We start from the raw sequence: 27,269 nt of genomic DNA, 5'->3' as shown, positions 1-27,269 counted from the left end.
TCTGGACTTGATGCTATTTACATGAAAGTCAAATGTAAAATTCCCCTGAATCAAGCCATACATACAGATTTTTTAGAGGCATCGAAATAAAAATACATTGCAGCACTGTGAGATAGGTTCCCAAGTGCTTAGAAAAGCAGGTACATGAAAGTAGCACCTGAAACCTGATTGAGTCAAGGTTCATACACTGATAGGAACTACTTCATGAGCTGGGCTCAGATAGATCTCACTGGTGCATCATCTTGGCTGCATTTGCCCTCACTTGGTAAAGGTGCATTGTTGCCAGCACAAATACCCTTGGGTTCTGCTTTCACTTCCTTCAAAGATACAAGACTTTTCAAGTTTATTTTATGACTTTGGAAACTTCTTACCCTCTCAGCCAGCACATTACTAGCAACAGAAACCTTTTTTTTTTTTTCTGTCCAGTCCTGTCTATTTAATTTTGATAGAACTTACTTCCAAAGGCATTTATCAGCTTAATAGCAATGAGAGAGAAATCCAGAGCATTCACTTCTGTTTCAATTTTAACTGACTTCATCATGTGTGCCTGTACTAGAGGGACCAGAAAGTTGCAGTCCTCCAGTTAATGATGCAGTTTACACACTGATTGCCATGGTTTGCCCTGCACTGTACCCCACCAATTCCTGGCAATATTCAGTTCTTCCTGTTGTCAAAATGGAATAATCTCCCAGTTATAACTTGCAAAATGAGACCATATGGATTTTTTATTTTCATCATTTCTCAGTTCATGTCTGATCGATCCCACACATATTTGCAAAATCACAAAATAGTTTAGTTTGGAAGGGACTTCTGAGGGCTGTCTAATCCAAATGACCCACTCAAGCAAGCTGTCCAGCACAGTGTCAAGTTGGGATTTTAATACCTACAAAGACTGAGACTCCACAACCTCTCCAGGAAACCTCTGTTAGTGCTTGACCACCTTCACTGTAAAAAAGTGTTTTCTTGATGCCAGGTGGAATTTCCTTTTTTTTTAATTTATGCCCAGTGCCTCTTATACTTTCACTGGGTACCACTGAAAAGACACTGGCTCCCTCTTTACACCTTCTCAACAGGTATTTATAAACATTTATAGGATCCTGTCTGAGCCTCCTCTTCTCCAGGCTAAAGCGTCCAGGTTCTCTCAGCCTTTCTTCATATGACAGATACGTGTCATATGACACTTACCTAACCCATACTTTGTTAGTTTGACTATGAAGTTGTTATGGGAGTTGGTGTCAGAGGACTTACTAAAGCCAAGGCGAAAAACATCCACTGCTCTTCCCTCAGCCACCAAGCTGTTCACCTCATTGCATAAAGCTGACTGGTTGGTTAAGCATGATTTCTCCTTCACAAATCCATGCTGGCTACTTTCAATAACCTTCTTGCCCTTCCTCTGTTTGGAAATGTTTTGCAAGAGGATTTTCTCCAGCATCTCCCCAGAGACTGAGGTGAGGCTGACCAGCCTGTAGACCTCCAGGTCTTCCTTCTTCCCTTCTTGAAGACTGGAGTGATATTTCCATTCTTCAGGAACCTCTTACACCATGACCATTTAAAGGTAATCAGGAGTGGCCTGACAATGATATTAGCCCGCTCCCTCAGCACTCATGGGTAGCACCCATCAAGTACCATGAACTTGCATATGTTCAGTTTGTTTAAATGCTCCCTAACCTGGTCCTCCTCCACCAGGGGTAAGTTTCTTGTTCTAGACTCTTCATCTTGGGGGCCTTGATTCCCGGAGGCCAGTTTTACTGGTAAATATTAAAGCAAAGAAGGCACTGAGCCTTTTCAACTAGTTCTCCTGCCCCATTCAGCAATGGACCCATATTTTCCTAAGTCATCTTTTGACAGTTTACATACTTGTAAAATCCTTTTTTGCTGCCCTTCTCATTCCTCAACAAATTCAACTCCACTTTGGCCTTGGCTTTCCTAAACCTCTGCAAGATTGGACAGTAGCTCTATACTCTTGCTGGGTTACTTGCCACTGCTTCTACATCTTGTACCTTCCTTTTTACATGCATTCAGCTGGGAGCTACTTGTTCTTCCACTTGGGCCTCCTACTGCCTTTGATTTTCTACTTGTTGGGATGGATCTTCCTTAAACTTGGAGGAGGTAATCCCCAAATATACACCAGTTCTCCTGACCCCGCTTCTCTGAAGGGCCATATCCCATAGGATTCTGTCAAGCCTGGAAGAAACCTCTGCTGAGGTCACAGTATCACAGTATCACAGTATGCTAGAGATTGGAAGGGACCTCGAAAGATCATCTAGTCCAATCCCCCTGCTGGAGCAGGAATACCTAGATAATGTTACACAGGAATGTGTCCAGGTGAGTTTTGAATGTCTCCAGGGAAGGAGACTCCACAACCTCCCTGGGCAGCCTGTTCCAGTGTTCCATCACCCTCACTGAGAAGTTTCCTCTCAAGTTTAAGTGGAACCTCTTGTGTTCCAGTTTGTACCCATTACCCCTTGTCCTATCATTGTTTGCCACCGAGTAGAGCCTGGCTCCATCCTCGTGACACTCCCCCTTTATATATTTATAGACACTAATAAGGTCACCCCTCAGTCTCCTCTTCTCCAAACTATAGAGACCCAGCTCCCTCAGTCTTTCCTCATAAGGGAGATGCTCCACTCCCTTAATCACCTTAGTTGCCCTGCGCTGGACTCTCTCCAGCAGCTCCCTGTCCTTCTTGAACTGAGGGGCCCAGAACTGGACACAATATTCCAGATGGGGTCTCACCAGGGCAGAGTAGAGGGGAAGGAGGACCTCTCTCCACCTACTAACCACCCCTCTTCTAATACACCCCAGGATGCCATTGGCCTTCTTGGCCACAAGGGCACAGTGTTGGCTCATGGTCATCCTGTCATCCACTAGGACCCCCAGGTCCCTCTCCCATACGCTGCTCTGTAACAGGTCGTTTCCCAACCTATACTGGAACCTGGGGTTGTTCCTGCCCAGATGCAGGACTCTACGCTTTCCCTTGTTATATTTCATCAGGTTATTCCCTGCCCAACTCTCCAGCCTGTCCAGGTCTCGCTGGATGGCAACACAGCCTTCTGACGTGTCAGCCACTCCTCCCAGCTTAGTGTCATCAGCAAACTTGCTGATAGTACACTCAATTCCCTCATCTAAATCATTGATGAATATATTAAATAATACTGGTCCCAGTACTGACCCTCGAGGCTCTCCACTAGTTACAGGCCTCCAACTAGACTCTGCCCCATAGACTACAACTCTCTGGCTTCTCTCCTTCAGCCAGTTCGCAGTCCACCTCACTACCTGATCATCCAGACCACACTTCCTCAATTTAGCTGTGAGGATGCTGTGGGAGACTGTGTCAAATGCTTTGCTGAAGTCAAGGTAGACCACATCCACCGCTCTGCCATCATCCATCCACCGTGTTATTTCCTCATAAAAGGCTAAGAGATTGGTCAAACATGATTTGCCCCTCATAACCCTCTTATCCTTGATATGCCTTAAGATGGCACCAAGGATAAGGTGTTCCATCACTTTCCCAGGGATGGAGGTGAGGCTGACCGGTCTATAGTTACCCAGGTCCTCTTTCTTGCCCTTTTTGAAGACTGGAGTGACATTTGCTTTCCTCCAGTCCTCAGGCACCTCTCCCATTTCCCAAGACTTGGTAAAGGTTCAAGTCCACTTTCCTGAAATCCAGGGCTGTGCTCCTAATTTTACCCTACTCCTTCTTCATAGGATCTTGAACTCCACCAGTGATCACTGCAGTCAGTGATTCCACATCCCTGACCAGTTCTTCCTTGCTTATAAGTACCAGGTCCAGCCAAGTGCCTTTTTTTATTGGCTTCTCAGTTACCTGTGCCAGGAAGTTGTCATTAATGTACTAAAGAAATCTCCTAGATTGCTTGAACCCTGCTGTATTACCCTTCCAGCAGAAAACTAGGGTCTTTAAAGTCTTCCATGAGGACCAGGGCCTGTGAATGTGAGACTTCTTCGAATTCTTTGAAGAAGACCTCACCTACTTCTTCCTAGTCAGCAGATATATATTAGACACCCACTATACTGGTCTGCCTGCTAATCTTGACCTATTCCTGACGCTGGAAAATACACCTGATCAAACTCTTTACCTAACAAAAACCACTTTAATATGTTGAAATATTTCACCTCAGGTGTATCAGTCACTGGCAATTGCTCTATGTACTGGAGATAGTCTTCAACTGTTTTTCCTTTTGGAATAACATAATCTTTGTAGAAACAAAAATTTTCGGTAAACATATGCTCTCCAAACCACACTCTTGCATATGTATTCAGCAGTGCTTTGTCAAGGTCATCAGTTACACGGCCACCATACTGCACTTCTCCAAGCATATAGCGAACACAGCTCCAGTTCACCCCACGCTTAATATCCATGTCATCCAAATGATTCTGAACAAATTGCACGCTGGCTGCGAAGTCTGCCTGATTAAACTCATAAGGAATATTCCAGCCCAGTGGACCAAACTTTCGTCTTTCCTGTAAAACAGATAAAGGTGAAAGGCTGCTTGGTAGTAATTGTCAAGAAAACATTAAGTGAGGAGTAATAAATGAAATATGCTAAAAATGCAGTAGGCAGCTGAGACTATATTTTACCAACCTCAAAAAAAAAAAGATTCTTCTCTTAAAATACACAAGGCCAAATACTTGATTAATTACCTAGTAGTTAAATATCTCTTCATTTGTCATCACCAGTGGAGACATATGAACAAACAATAGGAATACTAACATTTTCACAAAGAAAAAATTGAAGTCCAGCCAATATGTGAGTATGGAACTATAGTTTTTTGATTCAAAAAATGAAGCTACTGTTTTAGGAAAGGATGTCCAAACTCATTCAGCAATGACCATTGTCTGTGGTCCTCCTATGGAATAGTCATATTCACACCACTGATGTCTCTGCATAGTGCATATGTGAGCAGAAAAAACAGCTTCTGAACCACTTACAGATGCAGCTGGCAGTATGTGGTTGTTAAGGTAATATCTGGTATTTAAACATTCATCTCCACCAAGAAAGAAGTGATGAGCCAAAGACATGCATAACACAGGCTTCCATTGGACCACAGTGTATCAGTGCATGGATGCCACAGGGATAAATTAACTAGACACAAAATATAAACTAAGTATATTGAAAAATTTATCAATATAATGTTGAAAAGTTGTGGTTAATCCATAAATCACTCTTTTTAATGGAAATCCTGAAAGGCAAGACCCAAAATCATCTTTCACCTTCATTTCTTCCTACAAGTTTCAGCATATGAAGGAATTATATTCATGCTTTTAGCCCTTCTCATGGTGAAAGCATCAGTTTTAAGACTATGGTTTTCCAACCCAAGCTGTAAATTTCTTTAATGAGCTTTTATGATTTAAAATATTAGCAAAAACACAGTTAGTTGAAAGACAGATCACACAGCAATGTCCAAAGACTTTAAAAAAACAGTACACTAATTGTTGACTGTTTTATCCTCTGTAATACCATCCCCATTGGAGGTTTAAGGTCAACATGAGCATAGCTCTAATACAGTTGTAGCAATAGAAGTGTGTTGTTTTCTTTCTTATGTTATTTGCATTAATTTTACCAACACAGGATTTCCATTTAAACATGTTTTTCATTTAATAACATGGTGCATTAATAAATGACACATGGCTTTATGACAGAAGTAAAGAAATGTATTTTTAAACCTGAACAGTTGTGTGAAGAAATGCTACAGCATATAGCAACGGTTTCCACTGTGGCAGGTTGCTCACTTCTAGGTGATCCTGAGTAACAGCTGAGTATGTTCGTTTTAAGCCAGCTTTCACACCTAGAAAGTAAGTATAAAAATGTAATATATGAGAAAAAATACATCCAACCCATAAATTCAACTTCTCTTAAGCAGATTTCTCTATTCCAATTTACAGTATCATCTTATTTATAGCTTCAAATAATCTCTTTGAATCAATTATCTGTTCACCTGGTCAGAGCAGGCAAAGTTCAGTTACATTTTGTTTCAGATAGATGACACACCAAATGAAGTTCATGAGTCTGGAAGGAATTACAGTTACATAATCATATTCCAAATGCAACCAATAACAACTAAAATATAAACATAACTATTCAACAAGTATATGGCAAAAACATCTGAAGTCATATGAAATATAGCACTGAATATCCAAGAATCTGTGTTTCAAAACTTAAATATAAAATAAGATTTTAATTCTACCAAAGACAATTTTATTTAGATTTCATTCCTATAACAATTTCAAACTGCACCTTCTCAAACTGGCATGCATGCACCAACCTGATGAGATGAGAACCTAAATTCATAGTGGAAATATTAATACTCATGGAGATTTGTTTGAGCACTGACATTTCATATCCCAGGAATGGGTTTAGGCAGACATACTTATACAATCTCAGCTTCCATAGAATACGTAAGTCCCACTATTTCCAGACGTTTTCAGGCAGTGTTACTGAAGCATGAGTTACTGACACCAGGTCCCTCTTAGGATATTTTTCATCTAATCAACACAACTATAAGGAAACAGATTTCAAGTGCAGCGAAGAGATTGTCCAAGACATCATACTTCCTATGACACAATAAAAGCCCTTTTGTTTCTTTCCTACTTCACAAAGATCCTGCAGAAGAACAATATTCAAACAAATAGCTTTTCAAAATATTATGAGGGTATCATAAGAGAGTTCCAAAACCTAAACAAAGTAATCAAATACAAGTGCCTCATCACATTGTGCTACCAATGTGGCAAGACAGTATCAGAAAACTGAAACTGTTTATATTTCATCCTGACTTAAACTGTTACACTGAGCATATTGCTATTACCAAATGCAAGTTGTAAATTGGCTTTAACATGACTTCTTATAAAATAACCTCTTGGAGTTATAGGGTGTTACCATTTGAATTATAAGGAGGGGGTGACAGTACAGTAAAAAGTTGCTAACTGCTCTTGAAAGTTGAGTATATATACTTCAAACAGGATGTCTTTCACAAGATGAGACATTTTGTAGGCATGATACTAATGTTCAAAGGAAGATGAATACTGAAATAAGAGGTTTAAATGACTGAGGCATTAAATATGACCTTGGGTAAAAATTCTCTGTTCCTACTGACTTTATTAACTGAAATCAGTGGCTATATATATATATATATATATATATATATATATATATATATAAATGAAAGCCAAGTTAATGCATTACAGTTAATGATAAGGGAGTTAAAGCATTAAAGTGTAAGAGTTAAAGTGGGGAAAGATCCTCGAGGTAGGGGAGATGCAAGAAGGCAAATGCCAGGGTGTGGCCAGGGACCTAGGCCAGTAATGTCCAAGGCTAGCAGCTACAAGTAGTTGCACAGCACGAAGCCAACATGACTTTCTTCCTGACCTTTCTGGGCCAGCAGTGATCTCTCCAGTGGGAAAGGAAATCAAGATGAAATGAATGCAATATAGGAGGCTGGGAGCATGAGAAAGTGAGTGTGTAAAACAGGCAAGTACCATAAAACTCCTAATCATAGAGTAATCTGTATGAGAGAAACTTTCAATCTAAGCTTCTCTTGGAATTTTTTCTCAGATACTTCCTTCCATCAATACACAACAAAGACAGCTCCAAAGTCAAAGTAACTGTCAGTTTAAAGTGGTAGTGGTGGTTCTGATATTTATAATGCAGTGCTGCATGAACTAATCTCATCAGTTCTTAAGTAGACCCCAATATTCAGATCCAGTGTGGGTTGTTATCAATTGTCTTGCCTGTGACTAAGGCTGAGGGGTGATTCCGTAACAACTCACAAATACTAGACAGACAATTACCAAGATGCTGAGGTCAGTCTCCAGTCAGCAGTGCCAGATGACATAAAAAGCAACAGCCACAGCTATATACTACAGCTTGGGAGGCTGGGGTTGGGTGTTCAGAGTGTCCTTTCTTTCCTTTACCCACTAGAGCACAGGACTGATCCTCCTCTGCATCCTTGGGTGGGGTCAACAGGACAGAAAGAAGAGAGTGATGAAGTATCTAAGCTTAAGAAAGCACCACTGACCTGTCATTCTCCACAGGTTCCACACAAACAACGAAACCACTATCAATTTCTGTTACAAAGACAAATATCCATTTTCTCCCCTAAAGAGTCATGCTTTACACAGCGCAAGACTGATTTACATAATGCTATATTTAGCTAACGAAACAACAGAGAATGGTGATGGGAGGGAGGATGGGTGTGAGAGTGGAGCAAGCCCCTAAACTAGACAAAAGGCATGTTTTCCTACCTTGAGGAGGTTCATTAGTAAATTTGATAGAGGACTGTAAAAAATTAATGGGAAACTCTGGGTGAGCCTCTGTAGTGATCCAGGTCCTGAAATGTTCATTCATAGTTTCTGTTGTTGAGATGGTGTCCATTAATTCACTAAGAAACTCCAAGCCAAGGTGGCAATTCTGTAGAAGGAGCCATCCTCCATCTTGCATGCACTGATTTAACAGGCGCCTTGCATGGACTTCCTGGCCCTGACCCATTGAAATGGCATGACAGGGAATGTTCTGGAAGGAAAAAAAGAAAGTTTATTTTATGTATAGTTCTTTAGAATTATGATGGTGATCTACTAGCTCTAGCTAGTTTTCTAGCTGTCAGTTTTCTGGATTCTGAAGAGACAAAGCTCATAAGTGCAAATACTGGTATTCTGGAAATTTATGGAGTCTTCCCTCCAGAGCCTATGTGATAAGATAGACAGTTGTTCAGAAAAACATAAGATGATACGAGCTCTCACAAGGGCATCTGAAAAACACAAGCTGATGAGGTTGTGATCAGACCAGATAGTCAGAAGTAATGAAGTAATGTGACGGCAGACCCCCCTCTTCTTTATTGTTCTTACTACCGCTGTTCTTGTTAAGGAAGCGGTCCCCTGGCTTAGGTTGGCTGCCTAACTTCTACCAGAATTAATCAAACCCAGTTGAGTATATTTTCTACATACATGTTGAGGGCAAGGGAATTCATGAAAAGACTTAGTTTCATGGACAGTTTTATGATCAAGACCTACAGCTGAGTGTCCTTCATGTTGTTAGCAGTGAACCGCATTAAAACTTCTCAGTCTGGGCCTACATTCAGCTGGCTGAGAGCTACAAAGATCAATCTTAAGTTTTCCTGCTACTGGGACTCTCTCACTGTGAAGGAAATAAGGAAGTGGATAAGGCTACCCTACTTTTGCAGGAGAAAAAGGTTAAGTATATGGACACAAGCTGTGCTGGGTCATTTGGTCTTCTGGTCACAGAACAGGCCCTGACCTGATTTTATTGAATAGTATAAATACAGCTGCTGTATCATTCTAGTAAAAGAGTTCAGGAGAAGACAATGCCAAATACAAGAAAGTGGTTAAATCGTGCTCTCAAGTCACTAAAACCTGAAACTGCAGCTAAAAGAAGCAAAGCTAAATAGCCTGTGAAGTTGGCTATATGCTGGAGCAGCAAAAACTGTATCTTTTCTAAGATGTATGCGAGTACAGCTAGTACTCCATAAGTCAAAGACTATGACTACCCCTGCAGAGCACATGAATTTTGTCTAACAAAGCATCTGCTTATAATTTACTCTTTTCAGCAATGTTACCTCTCAAATGCACAATCATTAAAGGTTATAGAAACATTAAGACAAGAAAAAAATATTTTTCACTATGGATTGTCCTCATTTTACTCCTTATGAAAGAACTCTATCAAAATGTCTGCATACAGAATGTTTCAGTAGTGAGTTATACTAATATATCTGTGATATCTTAACCCATTGCTATCAAGATGAAAGTGCTATAATTTTAGTCACTAAGGTTCTATCATTTAGTCACTACAGAACAGTCACTGACAGTTCTGTTGCAGGTTCTGTGCATTATTCCCTGAAAGAAGAAACTATCTCTACAATTAAAAAAAATATCGGTTTTTAACAAAGTCAAAGCACTAGGCATAATTAATTTTAATTCAGAAAGTTATATTCTCACTCCCTTAAGTGAAAGTAAAAGGGGCAGAAATCCAACTAGTTTTAAGATAGATCTTGCTTGGTCTAAAGATCATATAGCTTAGTAGACACAGATACTGTTTCCGTTTCTTTTGGAGAAGGCCATATGAAAAACGAAATTTTAGAGTGAAAAATAAATTCTAGGTACAAATTTAAACATTTCCAACTGCAGATAATTGAGTTATACTGTTAATGTTACACTTAGAGGTACCACCAGTACTGACAATCCGTTTTAAGACTGTAAGTCATGTCTATAAAAGGGAAATCACTGAAAAATAGGCCCAGCAGTCTTTTGGGAGTTTTCTTCCAAAGAACCCAATCAACCAACCAGAAAACCAAACCAACGATAAGTAAGATATTTTGGAGTTACAGAATCATACATATACCAAGACAAGATCCTTGGTTCAGCTAATCTGTTAAGGCAAAGGTTTATTCTAGAGAAAAGCGGAGAAAGGCCAGATAAAGACAGGAACTTAGTACAACTTTTTGACAAGCTAGCAAAATAAACACAAAGCCCTTCGGCAAATGTTTCTGAAAACTAAGTGATTTCTAGATACATTTCTCAAAAGCTAGAGTACTACTGATGTGCTACTTCAGTCCCACAATGTTAATATATATTTTTGCTTTAAAAAAGGTTTTACTTTGAGGTTTGATTTGCAGAATCTGGATGGCTTTTGTAAATTAGAAAGATTTCTCCATATTGTGTGGCAAGATCTTTACTTCAAGATATCAGACAAGAACCTTACAGTTAAACATTACACTTTACATTTACAGGTGAAGTTGAAGTTAAACTTCAGGTTATGACAGCCTAGCTTCTGTTGTCTTGTTCATAAACCATTTGTGAATAAATAAAGCAATCCCTGTAGGTCGTTTGCAACCTCACTTTCTATTAGTCTATACATGTTTCCTTAAAGCATGAAAACAAATTTAAACTGCCGGCTGCAATATACTTTTAGAATGACAGCAAAAACTGCTGTCTTTTAAGAGTCCTAATTACAGAGCACCTTCTAACTACCAGCACTTCCCCAGATAGGCTAAGGTCTTAATTAAGATTTGCAGAACGGGAGAGCATTTTATCCACTCCTTGCATGAGTGACTCTAAGTGACCAGCTGACTTCAAGTTACTTTATTAGGAGGCTTATGTCCTGACATGGCCAATGGGATAGAAATACTCAACTCCTTGATGCAAGTCAGAGATAAGTTTCAGTTATGGCCTATGAACTGCTTTCAAAAAGAGCCACTCTCCCTCTTTGTTGATTACAGAAACTAGCTCCTACTGGAGAAAAGGTATCTATCTATGAGGGCATTTCACATCATACATTATGTTGAAGAATCATCATCACAAACCTGACACTCCATTTGTATTCATACCATTGGCCATGAAAACAGGAGTCCAATCACAGCCACCTGATGTGTTTCCTTGGACTTGGAAAGGGACTAAAAATACTGTCCATTTCTAAATTATAAATATTTTTGCTTTTAATTTAAAATTTTCTATGAAGTCAAAATCTTAGGAAGAGGCAATAGAATATTTTGTGAATAGGAATAAAATTGTTCTTCCAAGGCAGTGCTTCCAAGAAACCTAACTCAACCGACCAACGTCCTTCTCCCTTCCTATGTCTGTATATTGGCCGGTGATCTGGCTGCACAGTTTTTGAGGACAAGCATCACATCAACTTCAGACTTAAGATACTTAAGTTTAAACACTCAAGTAAGAGTTAGATTATAATTTAATCACTCTTTATCACAGTCAGGCAAATAAAATAAGAGTCCTGATTTTCAAAGAGAATGAGCACCTAAACTTTCTAATTCAGAAGCTAGAGATTTATGGGTGCTCCCTACCTTTTCAAGTAGGTCTTATTCAGTGGATACCAAAATCCTGCAATTCTAAATGAAGACGCATTCTAACAGGGAGGAAAAATCAAGGAGATCTACTGTGAATAACTGCTTCTTCAGAAAATTATACTTGCATCTACATCGTGAACCATAAAACATAAAGCACAGAATGCCTTAAAGTAATGCTGTGCTGTAAAAAATTTTGAATGACTCCATCAAGTTAACTGATTGAATGGTAGGGTCTCCAAATTAATTTCTCTTGTCATCAAAAATTATGACTTTTTCCTGTAGCTTCCTGTAATTGTCATTACTGTCAGCTCCTACAGTGAATGTGACATAGTGTAAACTATAAGTAATGCTTTGTTCTTATAGCTAAGTACTATCACTATCATAGTCTGCTGGATAAAGACAGAGGGCTCATTGGAATCAAATAATTCAGAAAAGCAAGAATGTAATATTTCCATTTCCTCACTAAATGCATTTCAGCTACTAGTCCAAAATTAACTTCCAGAGAACACTCGTGTGAACATAAATGTAAGAATTCAAACTTATATAGAATATGGAAATGCCATTTGTAGTTCAAAAGATAGTTTTAAGTATCTTTATCAGTTCTAGCATGCTCAGTTTAGGACGATACCTTTAATTTTGCAAGACATTCTATATTTTCTGTGGGGTCAGACCCCACTGATAAAAAGCATGTCAAAGGTGTTCGACAGTCACTTTCTGTCCACATTGCTTCCATATCAAGAATAAATCCTTCTGCATATTTCCCTCCAAGAGATTCTGCAATGTAGTGTCGAGCCTGAAAAAAAAAACAACAAAACCAACACAACCTACCGTCAATATATACTTTTTAATTATTTTACTATTATTATTATTATTTAGCATTAATCACTGACATGGAATTTACCAATACCTACATTGGAAGGCAACAACTTTCTATACTTTCATTTTCAACTTTGGTGTAACAAAAGTTACAGTCCACAGGAGGCAATCATTGAAATTCTCAGATAGTAAATTTCAAACAAAGAAAAGAAAGAATTCTGCTCACACAACAGACATTCTGTGAACATTGCTGCTAGAGGATGCTAAATGTTTTTTTAAAAAGAGCTAGAGAAATTCATGCAGAATAGATCAACAGTCAGCTCTGAGGATAGCTCAGATGTTGTCCCTAAATTACTGACTGCTAAAGCTTGGTGGACAGCCAAACAAAAGAGTTTCTCTATAGCAGCCCCACTCTTAGCATCTCTAAGCATGTACTATTGACACTGTCTCTACAGCATAGCAGATTACAGAGATCTTTCATCTGACCCAGTTACTGTCTTCCATATACATGTTGAACTTCAAACAAATTCTCCTGTCCAGTGGTTATCCAGTTCAAGTCTCTTACACTGAATATCTATTTCTGCAAAACATAAACACAGCTCAGACTTTATCCTTAAAGGTCAAACCTTCCTTATGCTTCTATTGTCCTCTTTTTACAGATATTTTCTAAAGGGACTTCTAAAGCTATCTGGGTGCATTAAATGTTTTTTTGACTGACATGATTTTCCAACTGTGTTAACTACTAGCACAGATTCTGAGGCATGTATTATGAACAGAAACACCCAGGAACAAGGTGGACTGAGAACGATATAAATTCCAGAAAAGAATAATCTTCCACTATTAGGTTGAATTTCTGTCCTTGTAAAGGGAGGTAAAATTTTGTAACACCTGGGAAAAAACATCAGGGAAAGAAGAGGCAGAGAAGATACTAACAAAAAGGATCCCCCCTTTCCTCAAAAATTAAAATAATTGTAGTTTTTTAAACCACTGTTCAGAGACATTTTTTCTCACAGATTGTTGTGCAAGACAATAAAACTGTTGATAAATTAGCAGAAGCAGCTTTATTATTTTTGTCTGTTTAAATTGTGTCATATGGAGCTCCCATACTTCTCTCTTACTTAGCACCTAAAGAGAAGAAAAGGGAAAGGGATGGAGGGGGGCCTTGTTGAAAAAGAGGTCCATGAAAATATTGTGTCCCTAAATATAACACAGATGTTATCACAACATGTACCATGGAAAATTGAGATATGCATGAAATCAGAAGCACTACTTTCCAGTGTAGCTAAAGACGAAAACGTGAAAATAGTATACTTGTAGGCTCAATACCTTTTTTAGGACTACTCAGAGAGGAAAAATCCAAATATCGCAGACTGCAGAGAAACTGCTAGTCTATTGCAGTTTCATTCACCATATTTGCTGTGAGACAGTGTTTATTATTTCCTCAGCATGGAGGGTAAGTAAACAAATTATCTGCTATTTTAGTGCATTTATTATGAAATTGAACTGTTCTTTTTCCATTTCTGAGAAAAGAAATAGGGATGTAACTTCTGGCTCACCAGAAGAATGCTCTTGCTTGATAAGTTTCATGACTTCTCTTTAGAAAGACCACCCAAAAGGAATGGTATTCTTGTAGCTCAAACACAATTTATTTCATGTTTGTGATGCCCTAATTCATTGCAATTAAATAAACGAATATTTCTTTCACATATATTTATTACAAGGATTTCAATATCTGATTTTCAAAATAGATTATACTAAGATAAAAACAAAATCAGAGAACAGAACTTTGGGACTAGCAGTTCTACAGGAGATGCCTCATGGCATAACCATTGTACAAAAGTATATCTTACTTGGGCAACGGTATGATCCGGGCACCAGCTACGGACAAGGAGCAGTCTACGGAACTGATCCAGTAAGCTGTCATACCCATCAGGAGTAACAGCCTTTTCAGGTGCTTCTTCATCAAACCAAGCTTTCCATGCCTTCTCATTCTTTATAACTTGCACCAGAAGCTGATTAAAAGGGTACAAGCTAGATAATTGCACAAGATTGAGCCATGTCATGTCAAGAATCCACTTTTTTGGTTTTGGTTCCACAGAATTCAGATCCAAGCTGGCACCTCCTGGAAAGTGTAAAGTATTATAGAGGAAAACAACCATTGTTAAACAGAAAAATAACAAGTAATAAAAATATTCCTGCAATTTAGGGAGTAGAATTCCTTGTAAACCCAGATACAGAGACCTAGAATTTGCATGGAAGAGTCATTGAACAAAGACACACTAGGAAAGTGGTCTCATTACCTCACAAAGCTGATATCCTAGTATTTTTTGTGCTTCTTTTTCACCACCTGTAGAGCTGGAATAGAACTTGCCTACCTAAAAGGATACTCAAACCCAATTCTTCAGACCAGATGTAGAAAGGACCTATGGTTAGTCCAATCTCCCTTCATATAAACGAGAGAATAAGGCAGCAACATGGTGTATTCATCAAGAGCCTCTTAGCTCAACCACCACTCCAGCATCATGCCCACTAGCACCTCCAACACAGCTGAGTTACAATATCAATTTGGTATTTGCAAAGCAAACTAAAATATTTGGGTGACAGGTATCTAATTGTACTTATCATATCTTGGACACAGTGGGGTCTACCCCCATCAAATTTTTTAAACTTTACTAAAATTCTTTGTCATTGTGTCTGAGTAGTGACATACACGGTGCTATAAGGCAATGCAATATAGCAATGTTTTACAACATGTAACAGATTTTCTATTTTTTTATACTGACAATTAAATGTGGTACAGAGTCTCCATGCATTCACATGCCTGCTCACCAGTCATCAAAAGAGATTTTGCTGACTGTCTCCAAGCTCACAGAAGTAAGTATATGACAACTCAGAAAAGAGGTACAGGAGAAAACCATAGGGTATCTTACAAAGCAATGGATGTCATTTTCTGTTTTGCAATGTAATGTTAACCTAATCTAAACGTTATTTTGACAATGTCTATTTTTATCTAGTTTTGGAAAATTTGTTTATTGTCTCTTGGGCTATATATGTTCTCATTCACCAGTTAAAAAACGTTAGATCCACTAGATACAACATATTGTTAGTGCAAGCGCTGCAAAATCTGAATTTAGCAGTTCACAAGCAGAACATTTTTTAGAGAAATTACCTTTGATCAATGTTTCAAACTCAGTGTGTGAAATTTTCTTGGCCTGCAAATCAACCTTCAGTGCCAGAAGCAACGTAAATAGGAATCTGTGATTTTTGTACAGCCCTCGAACTGTGTACTTGAAGACTTCATAGGTGAGACGCTCGATTACGTATACTACCCTTTTTGCTGTGATCTGAGATTTCTGAGATCTTTCCACTGACAGGTCAAAAATGCCAAGGAACTGCCGTAAGGATGTTTGGTACATGATATTAACTAAGCTCATTTCCACAATTAGGAAATAAAGGATGCTACCACGACCAGCAACAGGACGATACTCTTCACGTGCAGTATTGATTTTCACCTCTGTCTCCGCTGCTACGCTTAATTTTTCACTGACCTTAAAATTAATGAAAAAGACCATGAAGATTAAGTCGTGTCACTTCTGATTTACACTGCACAAACAAAAAGAAAAGGTCTTGATTAAGGTCACAAAGGTATATTTAGTCAAGCTTTCCTTCCCTCTATCAGTGTTTCACCACACACATTATGTCTTCCTGTGTTCAAACACCAAGTACAATAGGATTTGATTCAAACTTACACCTTCAAAGTATGCCTGGAATATAAAGCAGTATCCAAGTAACAGTTTAATTTTACAACACTTCATGAAGAAAAAATTATAATGGCTTTACTATTTATTTGTTAGGAAATCAGGTGTTATATAGCGGCTCTGAATTAAAATAACAAAATACATCCGCAATGCATACAAAATTCACCTCTTCTGCTGTTGATTTAGTGATTCTTAGGACTTCTATCAAAGACTCATCTTCAACCAAAGAGCCCTCTGTACTGGTTAGACGGAAGAGTAAATTGTCTTCAAGCTCCTGCATTTTCCTCTTGTTAGATGTCACTTCTTCTATCAGTTTGACTCTTTCTGCCTCCAGTTCCTGTATTCAGAAATTTTCCTTAGAATATTTCAGATTAATCCAAAGAAAGATTCTTTATGACAAAACAGAAAATGCGATTTCATGCCTGACAGACTGGGGGCTTTTTTGCTTTTTCTATAAAATATAGAAATACCATATACTATAGTAATTTCTGTGGATACTGTATTTATTGGGTTGGGTTTATGCCTCTATGAAAATACACGTAGCATGGGGAATAAAAACGAGTTAAAGACATGCAAATGCCTGCAGGGCTATGATCTTGCTGGTGTCATGGAGAAGTCGTGGGATGGCTCCTTTGACTGAAATGTTAGAATGGAAAAATACAGGCTTTTCAGGAAGGACAGGCAGGGGAGACTAGGAGGGGGTGTTGCCTACTATGTCAGTGACTAGTTAGAGTACATGGAGGTCTGCCTGGGGATGGATGAGGAGCTGGCCAAGAGTGTATGGCGTCAGGATTAAAGGTAAGGCACGGACAGGAGACATTACAGTGGGGGTCTGCTACAGGCTGCCCAAGCAGGATGACCAAGCAGATGAGGCCCTGTATAGACAGATAGGAACAGCTTCATTTCCACAAGCCCTGGTCCTCATGGGAGACTTCAACCATCTCAGTATCTGTTGGAGGGGCCACACAGCAGAGCATAAACAATCCATGAGGTACTTGGAATGTGTTAATGATAGCTTCTGTCTCCAAGTGATAAGAGGATCCAATGAGGAGACGTCCTATGCTGGACCTTATTATCACCAACAGGGAGGGGCTGGTGGCAAATGTGAAGCTCAAGGGCAGCTTTGGAAGCAGTGACCATGAAATGATGGACTTCAATATCTTTAGAAGAGTGAGGAGGGCACACTACACTGGTCAAGGGAGGTGATTCTCCTCCTCTAGTCTCAGGAGACCCCACTTGCAGTACTGCATTCAGCTCTGGGGCCCCCAACATAAGAAGGGCATGGACCTGCTCGACCAAGTCCAGAGGAGGCCATAAAGATAATCAGAGGGCTGGAGCACTTTTTCTATGAAGACAGGCTGAGAGAATTGGGGTTTTTCAGCCTGAAGAAAAGAAGGGTCAGGGGAGACCTTATAGCAGCCTTCCAGTACCTAAAGGGGCCTATAAGAAAGCTGGAGAGGAACTTTTTACAATGGCAGGTAGTGACATGACAAGGGGGAATGGCTTTAAGCTGAAAGAGGATAAATTTAGATTAGATATATGGAAAAGCTTCATTTTAGTAAGATGCACAAAGCTGTGTTTCCAATGGGAAGTCATAAGAGCCACATTAAATACTCAAAATTAAATCAGACAAAGGACTGAAAGATACATTGTATTGATGGATTTTACACTGTTAGGAAAGTTGACTGGATGACCTTTTCCATTTCTGAGTTCTATGATTTTGTAACTTCATAAGATACACTCCTCTCCTGCTTATAAAATAGGAAATGTCACAATTATTATCTATGTCATATGGAATTTTTATGGTATTTCTACAGGATAGACAATGGCAAGGGAACAATGACACACAAGTCAACACAATGCTAAGTGAAATGAGGCATCCATACTGCTCAGTCCAACACAGCTCAGGGATACTCTTGTTGGCTATCTTTATTTAATCAATCAAGTCAACCTTCCTGTAGGAAAACGGTAGTTAAAACACCAGTCTACCTACACCCAGGGCTTCAGTTTATTTTCATTCTTGTCAACATGCAAAGTTACAGAAAAAAAGAGATGTACAGAGTAATGCAGTACACGAGAGGCTCTCCTGTATTTCAGGGAAGTGACAATTTTCTTTCACAAGCTTATTTGGAAACCTGTTTGCAATCTAGGGCTGTGGAATGTAGCTCCGTGGAAGCTACAAATAACTGCATCCCAAAGGAAGAGAATGACTTAAGCATCAGTTGGTCAGCTTCAAATTTTCTGTGTTTTCTCCTCTTTACCATTAACACAGAAAAGATTAAAATCAGACAAAAAGGAGCAGTTCTACAGAACACTCAAACATGCATTTACATATATGCTTAAATTCTACTTGAGGATATGCTTTGCTTAAGAACAGGCACCTCATCCATTCTATTTGTAAGTTTGTAAAGAGTATCTCACAGGAAATTAACAAATACAGAAAATGCCAGGCTTTTGTTGGCAAGAGGACCTTGTGATCACATTTGTAACAACCCCCTCCTCCCAGCCGTTCTGAACACAAACAGTGGCAGCAACTTCACCACCAAAGTACAAAAAGATGCTGATTTTTTTTTTGTTTTTCATATAGTTACAGGAGCAACCTTTAAAGCTGAGAAGAATAAACGCTTTTTGATAGTCTATTTCATTGATCACTACAACAATTTTTCGGAATGTCTTGGTTCTTTTAATCTATTACTTTAGTTCAGTGATCATAAACTTGTCTTTTGTTTGTAATACAAAACCAGTTCTTCAGATTCCCTGTTCATGCTCTGTCTTTTCTTTGAACTAAATTTGTCAGAGGTCCATTGGCTCTGACTATTTACACCAGGACATTCATCTCTTATTGAGACAGAAGGGACACAACAACTATTATTTATTCATATCAAAGGAAGAAGTTTAATAAATATTGATCACCTGCAACCATGTCCCTGTGCAACAAGTAGTACTGATACTAATCAGCTACCGTTGCAGCTCTCTTCAGCTTATACACCGCACTGGATTAATATTTTTCAGTGTCTATATTTTTGACCCAAAATGCAATCTAAGTGTTGCTACATACCTTCAGTATGAATTCTGTAACAGTTTTGTCCAGGAAAAAAAAAACAGAGAGCGAGGGTATTGGAAGGGTGTAGAGTGGTGGAAGAGGGAAAGAGAGATGAGTTTTGCTTACATAAACATGCATCTACCTGAGTAAAGATTAAAAGCTTTTAATCCCTAGCATCCATCCAAACCTGCTAAAGGGTGGCTTTTCCTCAGTACCTGCTGTTACATCTTTCCCATTTTTAATGGAACAATTCACAGGAAGTTTGGGCGTAACAATGATTTTCTAGCCTCTGGTTGTGATTGTCAGTCTGAAGGAAGGGCACTTAGATTCCAGTCCTTACTTCAGCAAATGCTCATTTGAGCAAAGTGGAAAGGTGCTGGCCAAAGAAAGTGACACCACCACTAAAGCACACTGGTTAGAACATACTTTGGGAAGCCAAAGAAAGATGAATGAATCCCCTTACATAGGGAACTACTCTGACACGAGCAAGCCTACCTGAGTTACTGAAAGCAGCAACTCTGCTAAGCCAAACCTTACTTTTTGTTACTTTTCTCACAAAGACACAATTACGAAATGCTCCATTTGAAATTAATAAGTCACTCAATTTGTCATGAAATACAACTTCTGTGCTTTCACTTTAATGAGAAAGGAAGAAAATATTTCATTTTAGTGTAATAGGACCATAACATTCATGTATTTATTGATATGACTGACACAGTAAAAAACCCATGTTCGTCCCCAGTGCCTATGATGAATAGACTCCTAAGTTTTTGTATAACCAGGCTGTTAAATTAGATCACACAAAAAGAAAGAGGAAAAATCTAGGAATTAAATTATTGTGGAGGCTGTCTCAGATTTTATATTAGGAAATAAAACCCCTGAGAAATGCCTGAGAGAGATTTTTCTTCCCTATATTTGCTTCCACGTAATCAATAGAAATTTTACTAACAGCAGAGTCAAGTTAGTGTTCAAGGCTCCTTAAAAAATCTCATAACTCCTTGCACACTAGAGCCTGACTGGCAAAAGTAGCATTAGTTCATAAGCACTTTTCATGTAATTCAAATTAAGTTTAAAAAGGAATTTAAAAATAAAAGAGGTTTCTGACTGAATAAGGATCCTTTGCTATGAACGAAGGAATAAAAATGCTTTATGTACGTCATGTATATGCGTGTGATGTATTTTTAATGAATAAATTTCTTTCTTCTCTTTCCAAGGCCAGATCTTAAAATAAATGTTTATGTCCCTCCATTCAATTAAAAAACAGCTCCACATTGCCTTTCAGCAAATGCACAAACCCCTAAACTTTCATTCACATTTTTGTTCTTGCATTTGATATCAACTAAATATATCCACTCATGGTGCAGATATTGAAGCTTTCTCTATATACAAATACTGTTAACTACTAGGTACCTGTTTTTCTGTGAGGATCACACGGCCAAGGAGCTGATCCTCCAGTCCTTTCATAGTAACAGTAAAGTCAATCACAGTTGTTCTTGCACTAATTTCTGGAGTATAGGCAGGATTAGCCAGTTTTGTTGCCATATAAAGGGTAAACCCCTTCATCAGATCTACCTCCTTGTCACCTACTTTGACCTGAAAATAAAACATATTACTCAAATTTCAAAAACTAAATTCAGAAAAACAGGTATTTTATGCAGTAAAAAGTAGATGATGTTTTCATTTACACTTTTTAAAATTTCGGCCTAAGGGGTAAAAAACCCCAACCCCTTAAGTCCACTACTCATCTTTCTGAAGTGTTGCAATGGTGTGAATCTCGGCACTATCCAGACTACCAGATAGCCAGCATCTGTTCTATCGGTATTTATTCTGTGTCCACAATTATCTTACCTTGTGTACTGAACCAGATTTTATGAAATTTTTTTCCAAGATGTTATCTAGAGCAGGGTCTAGTTCCTCTCCAACATCTTCTATTAACAATGGTCGGCCAAGAGACAGACAGTCTTCTATATGACTTCTGAAGAACTTATGGTTCATATATGTAACCTAGGAAGATTAGTTCACAATATAGAATGCATTTGCAAGCACATAGAAAACAGTGTAAAAATATACTGCAACTTTCAAAAGTTATACTCATCCTGGGATAGCTACACAAATTATTACATTTTAAGGACAAACACCTGCCTCTGCTAAAATGAACGGAAGTTTTGCTTTAACTTTAACAGAATAGGAGGTCTCACTTCTTTGTTATCTTTATTTACTTAACCTATGCATAAAATCATAGAGTCATTGACATAACATAGCTACACCACCTCCCTATCTGCCTGGCCTGTCTTTCCTAAAAAGCCTGAATATATGAGATACATTCTTCTCTCTGTTTCCTGTTGGTTACTCACACTAGTGTTTCTGGATCCAAATCTGGTAGGCAAAGTAACATCTGATGTAGAGGAAACCATGTTATCTACTGTAAGACAGTAGATTTCATACTGTCACATTCACATAAATTCTTCTGTGAATACAACTCATGTTTAAGGAGAGCTTTTCATCATATTTTTAATAAAGGCATCCATTTTCACAAAATCTTTGAATATTATACATTATTTTTCTGTCTCTTCTCAGTCAATACTTCCCATTTCTAGCTGTGTTTCTACACCATTTTTTGAACACATTCAACTTATCAGAAACTGGATTTAGTGTGGATTGAATGTTGGGCTGTTCTTAACAGTGCTAGGAAATACAGATCTAGATCAAGGTCCAAAAGTTAAGTATTTAGTTAATAACATCACCATGATGTCATAAGCTCTCTGGATGTCACCATCCATCTCAGTTCCCTTTTCTTATCCATCACTCTCATTTAGAGTGAAGACAGTGTTCTTGGCATTCATGCAATAATCTACAGTTGTATGACAGGCTTGTTTTATTCACAGCTAACTCTTTAGTATCATGTTTGATCTGGCCTGAAAATGTATTAGATATTCAGATCTTTATCATAACCCGTCTTAATGATATTGTTGTAAAAAATTATGGAGGGTAGGCTGATTACAAGGGGAAAAATAAGTTTTGAATTAAATAGAGGATCCAGGTCCCAAATAGGATGCATTGTTAGACAGAAAGTGAGAAGGGTGCATAAATTAAGCTATGAATATTTTTATCACAATAAAGCATATCACATTTAATCATCAAGATACAGCCTAAATTTGGGCTTCGTGCTTGATAGGCTTCAAAGACTACTAGATTTCCATTCTACCTCAGGACACCATTCTGCTTTCAATTCCTCTGTTTTCCTATTCCCTATTATCCTCTTAAAATGATTACCCTAAAAAGTAATTGCCATGCAGTACCAACTTCCTAGTACTGTCTGGTCTTAATTTTGTAAGTCATTTACTTCCCTCTAAGTTCCTCCTTTTCTATCACAAAAATTAAAAGATTTATCATAAAAATAGATACGGCATAACATAAAATTCCAATTTGCTCTTCAAAATGTCTGGGACATGACAAAGCAGTAAAAACTATTTCACCCTGAGAATGAAAGGTCACAGATTTTGCATCAGTCTTATTTTAATTTCTGCCTAATTATATACCATGAACTTCAGATTTAAATTACATATGGCCAAAGTATGACAACAGAATAAATAGTTTGCATTGCTAACTATGATGTGACATGACACATACATAAAAAATATTAAATGAGCTATTTACCTGGAGTCCATTATTCTTCTCCTTATTTTTAATCCAGATCTTTCCTTGACCTTGTGGATCAATCAGCAGAGGATATCTAGATGCTTTTGTGACAATTATGCCATTCTGAATTGAAAGGTCATCGTTTGGAAGACCCTGGAGATTCCATTCACCCACTGTAGTATTGTCAACAAGCATACCAGTAAGGTTCAGGTCCTAACAGAAAATATGCAATTACAAATAGGTACCAGTTAGAGGAGCTATACTAAAATGCTTGATGGAAGGTTTTTCTTCTTATTCTGATCATAATGCATGATAGAATGCATTTGGTAGCTATCATTTCCTTTCTTTAAAGTTCAGTGCCTAAATCATTGTTGTGCAATAATGAAAGTGAAGTCTGTTGAGGCTTTGATGTCTATCAAAGACAGTTAAAGAAATTCTGAAGCCAGTTCAATATCTAACAACAAGCTGATTTTGGTATTGGCAAACTCTTTTTTTTGTCAGCTCAAAAGGAAGGGTCATCTTGGTCACAAGAGCTTCCTCCTGCTGTAAAGCTGTAAAGTACCCTCCAAGTATATTCCAATAAATATAGGATGGCTTGTTGGAGACTCAGACAAGAGACAGGAGATATGCTGCAGGTCAATAATCACGAACCATATAGAAAATTATCGCTGCCATGTTCAAAACTATTCCCAGCTCATATAATCTCATAGAGTTTGATTTGCACACACTGAGTAACCTGCTTTATTTTATTCACTGTGAACAGTGACTGGCCTCTCAATAATTATGTGCAGAAAACAGTTCTTAAAATCGCAAACCAAACACTCCAAATTAGAAAATAGCCTAATAATTGTGTGAATTTAAACAGAACAAATTTGAAAGGTTTTTTTTATTTTCTCTGTATATTTTTCAGTCAAGAATTCCTATGTATAAGCTACTTCTAAATTTGTGGTTTGTCTTTAAAAAGAAAGAAATCGACCACAAGTCCTGCAAAAATCACATAATTCAACATCTGAAGCCTAAAGCAAAATTTCAGATACTGCCAGACTTGTGATACAATCATGAGAGCTAGTAACACCAATGGCTGCAAGACTCAAAAGCTTTTTTGCTGCTTTGATTTTTTTACTGCTCTGATTATTGAAGAATCTGAACAAAGCTAAGCAAACCATTCTCAGAAGACAAAAGAGAGAGAAACTTTTAAGAATCCAATTTCCATTTGTAAAAAGGACAGTAAAGCATTTAATAGCCAAAATTTTCAGCAATTGGACCCTAAAACCATACTTAGCTCTTTAAGCAGAATAGTAGGGGCTAAACAGCTTTGAATTTTTTCTTACTGCAGCAGGAAGTATCAGTCACTCTGCAACTCTGAAACTTAGCTAATTTAAGTGCCTAACTACACAGATAGATAGCTAATTTTAAACAGCTCTCTTTAAACTGTTGTGCTGAAATGACTCATACACCCACAGCCAGTTAGTCTGTGACAAAGTAAGGCAGATGTCAAGCCTTTTGCTTGAACTGCAAAGCTGCTTGCTTTCCTGTGGTGTGAAGTATCAAGAGAAGCCCATATGCTGCCTTTTGTGAGTACTTAATTCACCATAAGAAATTAAAACTCAGTTCCATAGACTATCATTGAAATCACAATCCTGTCTTTAATGGTAACTATCTAAACAGAGTGGTAATTATGTTTTGAAACTAGTTAAGTTTGGCATTCTGTGTTTAACCTGTCCATATGAAAAAAAAAAAGCAACAAAGAAACAATCAAAAAGTATTCCTCAAATTTTGAAGGATGCAGCTGGGTAGTAATGTGGTCTGAACATACTCACAGAAGCAGAATTTCAGTTCCTAATGTCTTGCTTTCGAAGGACATTATCCATCCTAGTTCTTATCCTTAAATGGTAAGAAACTTGACAAATATTCCCTAAGGTAAGTAGCTTTTAAGAACATTTTATACTCTGAATTTGAGATAAAGCCTCCCTGGGATGAATGTATGTAGGATAAATGTAGGATAACTCCCATAGCACACCGGTAAAGAATCTTTCCTGAGACTGCACTGCTACTAGTGCTTTATTAATAAATCCATCTTGGCTTTACAAATTACTTATCATCAGGAGCTTTCAAATCCCTTTGCTGGGCAAGTAAAAATCATTTATCTTTGTAAATAGTATAAGTCGGGCTAGGCTGTGAGGTTCATGCTGTCAGGTCAAGGTTAATCACAATTACAAGAAGCGTTATGCACTACCTAATGTAAAACAAAAACAATAATATACATAAGTAACTTCTATGATATGAACATCACGACAAACGTCCCATGGCAAAGAGGTCTCCCTAATATACATTCAAGTGTTAAAGCTCCCAGGAACCTGGAAAGAGGGTGCAGCAGGGATACTAAGCTACCTTCAGCTGTTTCACAATAGTGTAGCCACCGCTGTACACAAGTTGTTCACTTACTCCCAGTACTTTCCAGCAGCACCTGCTCTTTCAAAAGCTTTGACAGTTGAGGACAGGAGCCATTTGACCTTAATGCCTCCACTCCTGTGCTGACATAAGAACTACAACCTTTACTGCTGGAGAAAATATACTTGGGTATTTACAAAACCAAGCAGAAGGCAACCTGGGCAGATTACTCAGAAAGACATTATTATGGACTAAACCCTGCTTTCAGTATGAATATGTCTTCCAGTTGCAAGGAAGAGTATTGGACAGACCTCCTAAAAATCATGAAATAGCAATAAGGCTGCTGCTGGCCACAAAGAAAGATAATGCACCAAAACAGCTACCAGGTCCAGCACTCCTGGGGCAGATAATGGTAGAAAGAAAGAACAAGATTCCTGTAAAGGAAACTGCTCTGTATCTTAGTCCCAGCATGCAGGTTGTTCACTTTATTAAAGGTAGTATACGACAGGATGGAGCACGTGAGGAAAGGCTGAGAGAGCTGGGGTTGCTCAGCCTGGAAAAGAGAAAGCTCTAGGAAGACCTCATTGTGGCCTTTCAGTTCTTAAAATGGGCCTATAAGAGGGATGGGGAGAGACCTTTTTAGCAGGGCTTGCTGTGATAAGCCGAGGGGTAATTTAAAAAAAAAGGAAAATGATTTTAAACTAAAAGAGGGGAGATTCAGGCTGGAAGTGAGGAAAAAGTTCTTCACAATGAGGGTGGTAAAATACTGGCACAGGTTGTCCAGAGAGGTGGTGGATGCACCATCCCTGGATACATTCAAGGCCAGGCTGGATGTGGTTCTGAGCAGCTTCATCCAGTTGAAGATGTCCCTGCTGATTACAGGGGGGTTAGACTAGATGACCTTTGAAGGTCCCTTCCAACCCAAACTATTCTGTGATTCTGTGTGTCAGGGAACTGAAGCTGTATGATGGCACCCTAGCTCTGTTGCATTTTAGGCCACCTCTGCCTGCACAGATTTAATCCAACTGAGGAGAAGCTGTAATGTCAGACTCCCTGAGAACAGAATCAGTGGTGACAGACGTGAACAGATTTAAGAGCTTAGACTGGAGGAAGCTGAAGTGGCGTAAAACAAGCTTAGAAAATCCAGGTTTTGTTTAACTTAATAATTTCAACAAGGCACTTCAAATTAAACTAAATTAAATGCTGTAGGTACACAGGTATGACAGAGAAAGGGAGAAAGCAGATTTTTAGTGGCAGCACATGAGACTGTAGGTGGTAAAAGTGTAAAAAGGGCAAATCTTGTTGGGTCCCTGGAAGTTGATTGGGGCATAATTCCCACCCAACCCAGACTCCTCTCTACCTCTGCACCTCCTATGGGTCTAAACTGGGAGCTGCTGCTTCAAAGACTGCCTGGAAAACTATAGGGCCACAGCAATACCAGGTGTGGGCTGGCATTCTCTAGCACATAATCACAAGTTATTCCTTGTAAGGGGATAACTTAAGATGCTGACGGAGACAGTTACAACTGGTGTTTTCTTCAATATATGTATTTTCCACTTTCAGATGTGACTGGTTTGCTTGACTTTATGGCTGAAGTTATGGACACAACATGGTACTTGCAAAAAAGCAGTAGCTATGGGGGAAAACAGAGACTACGTGACAGAACCTCGTATGATAAGGTAAATCTCTTCTAAGCTGGTAAATGCTTACTTCATTTCCCATATTACACAATTTCCTCCCAGGACAGCTGACCTCAGACAGCATCTCTCTTAGACGTGCCAGAGCATTGGCTTA

At 38.5% G+C, this 27,269-nt stretch overlaps 1 protein-coding gene across 1 annotated transcript in view; it reads right to left on the bottom strand.

Moving 5' to 3' along the window:
* Positions 1 to 27,269, bottom strand: part of LOC133267073 (dynein axonemal heavy chain 5-like) — a 459,819-nt gene that overhangs the window by 328,548 nt on the left and 104,002 nt on the right. Inside the window, exons 63-72 of the mRNA XM_061449003.1 lie at positions 23,103 to 23,297; positions 21,294 to 21,449; positions 20,856 to 21,038; positions 16,569 to 16,739; positions 15,814 to 16,192; positions 14,495 to 14,766; positions 12,457 to 12,621; positions 8,260 to 8,527; positions 5,686 to 5,807; positions 4,135 to 4,482 (exon numbers count right to left, since the gene is read on the bottom strand). Of these exons, the coding sequence (XP_061304987.1) occupies positions 4,135 to 4,482; positions 5,686 to 5,807; positions 8,260 to 8,527; positions 12,457 to 12,621; positions 14,495 to 14,766; positions 15,814 to 16,192; positions 16,569 to 16,739; positions 20,856 to 21,038; positions 21,294 to 21,449; positions 23,103 to 23,297 (2,259 nt within the window). The remainder of the gene's footprint in view (positions 1 to 4,134; positions 4,483 to 5,685; positions 5,808 to 8,259; positions 8,528 to 12,456; positions 12,622 to 14,494; positions 14,767 to 15,813; positions 16,193 to 16,568; positions 16,740 to 20,855; positions 21,039 to 21,293; positions 21,450 to 23,102; positions 23,298 to 27,269) is intronic.

Source organism: Pezoporus flaviventris, unplaced genomic scaffold, assembly GCF_033815535.1.
Source record: "Pezoporus flaviventris isolate CSIRO_AGI_PZ_B2104156 unplaced genomic scaffold, CSIRO_AGI_Pfla_v1 ptg000007l, whole genome shotgun sequence".
Taxonomy (NCBI): Eukaryota; Metazoa; Chordata; class Aves; order Psittaciformes; family Psittacidae; genus Pezoporus; species Pezoporus flaviventris.
The sequence above is the reverse complement of the archived record's forward strand: the minus strand, read 5'-3'. Positions and strand labels throughout refer to the sequence as shown.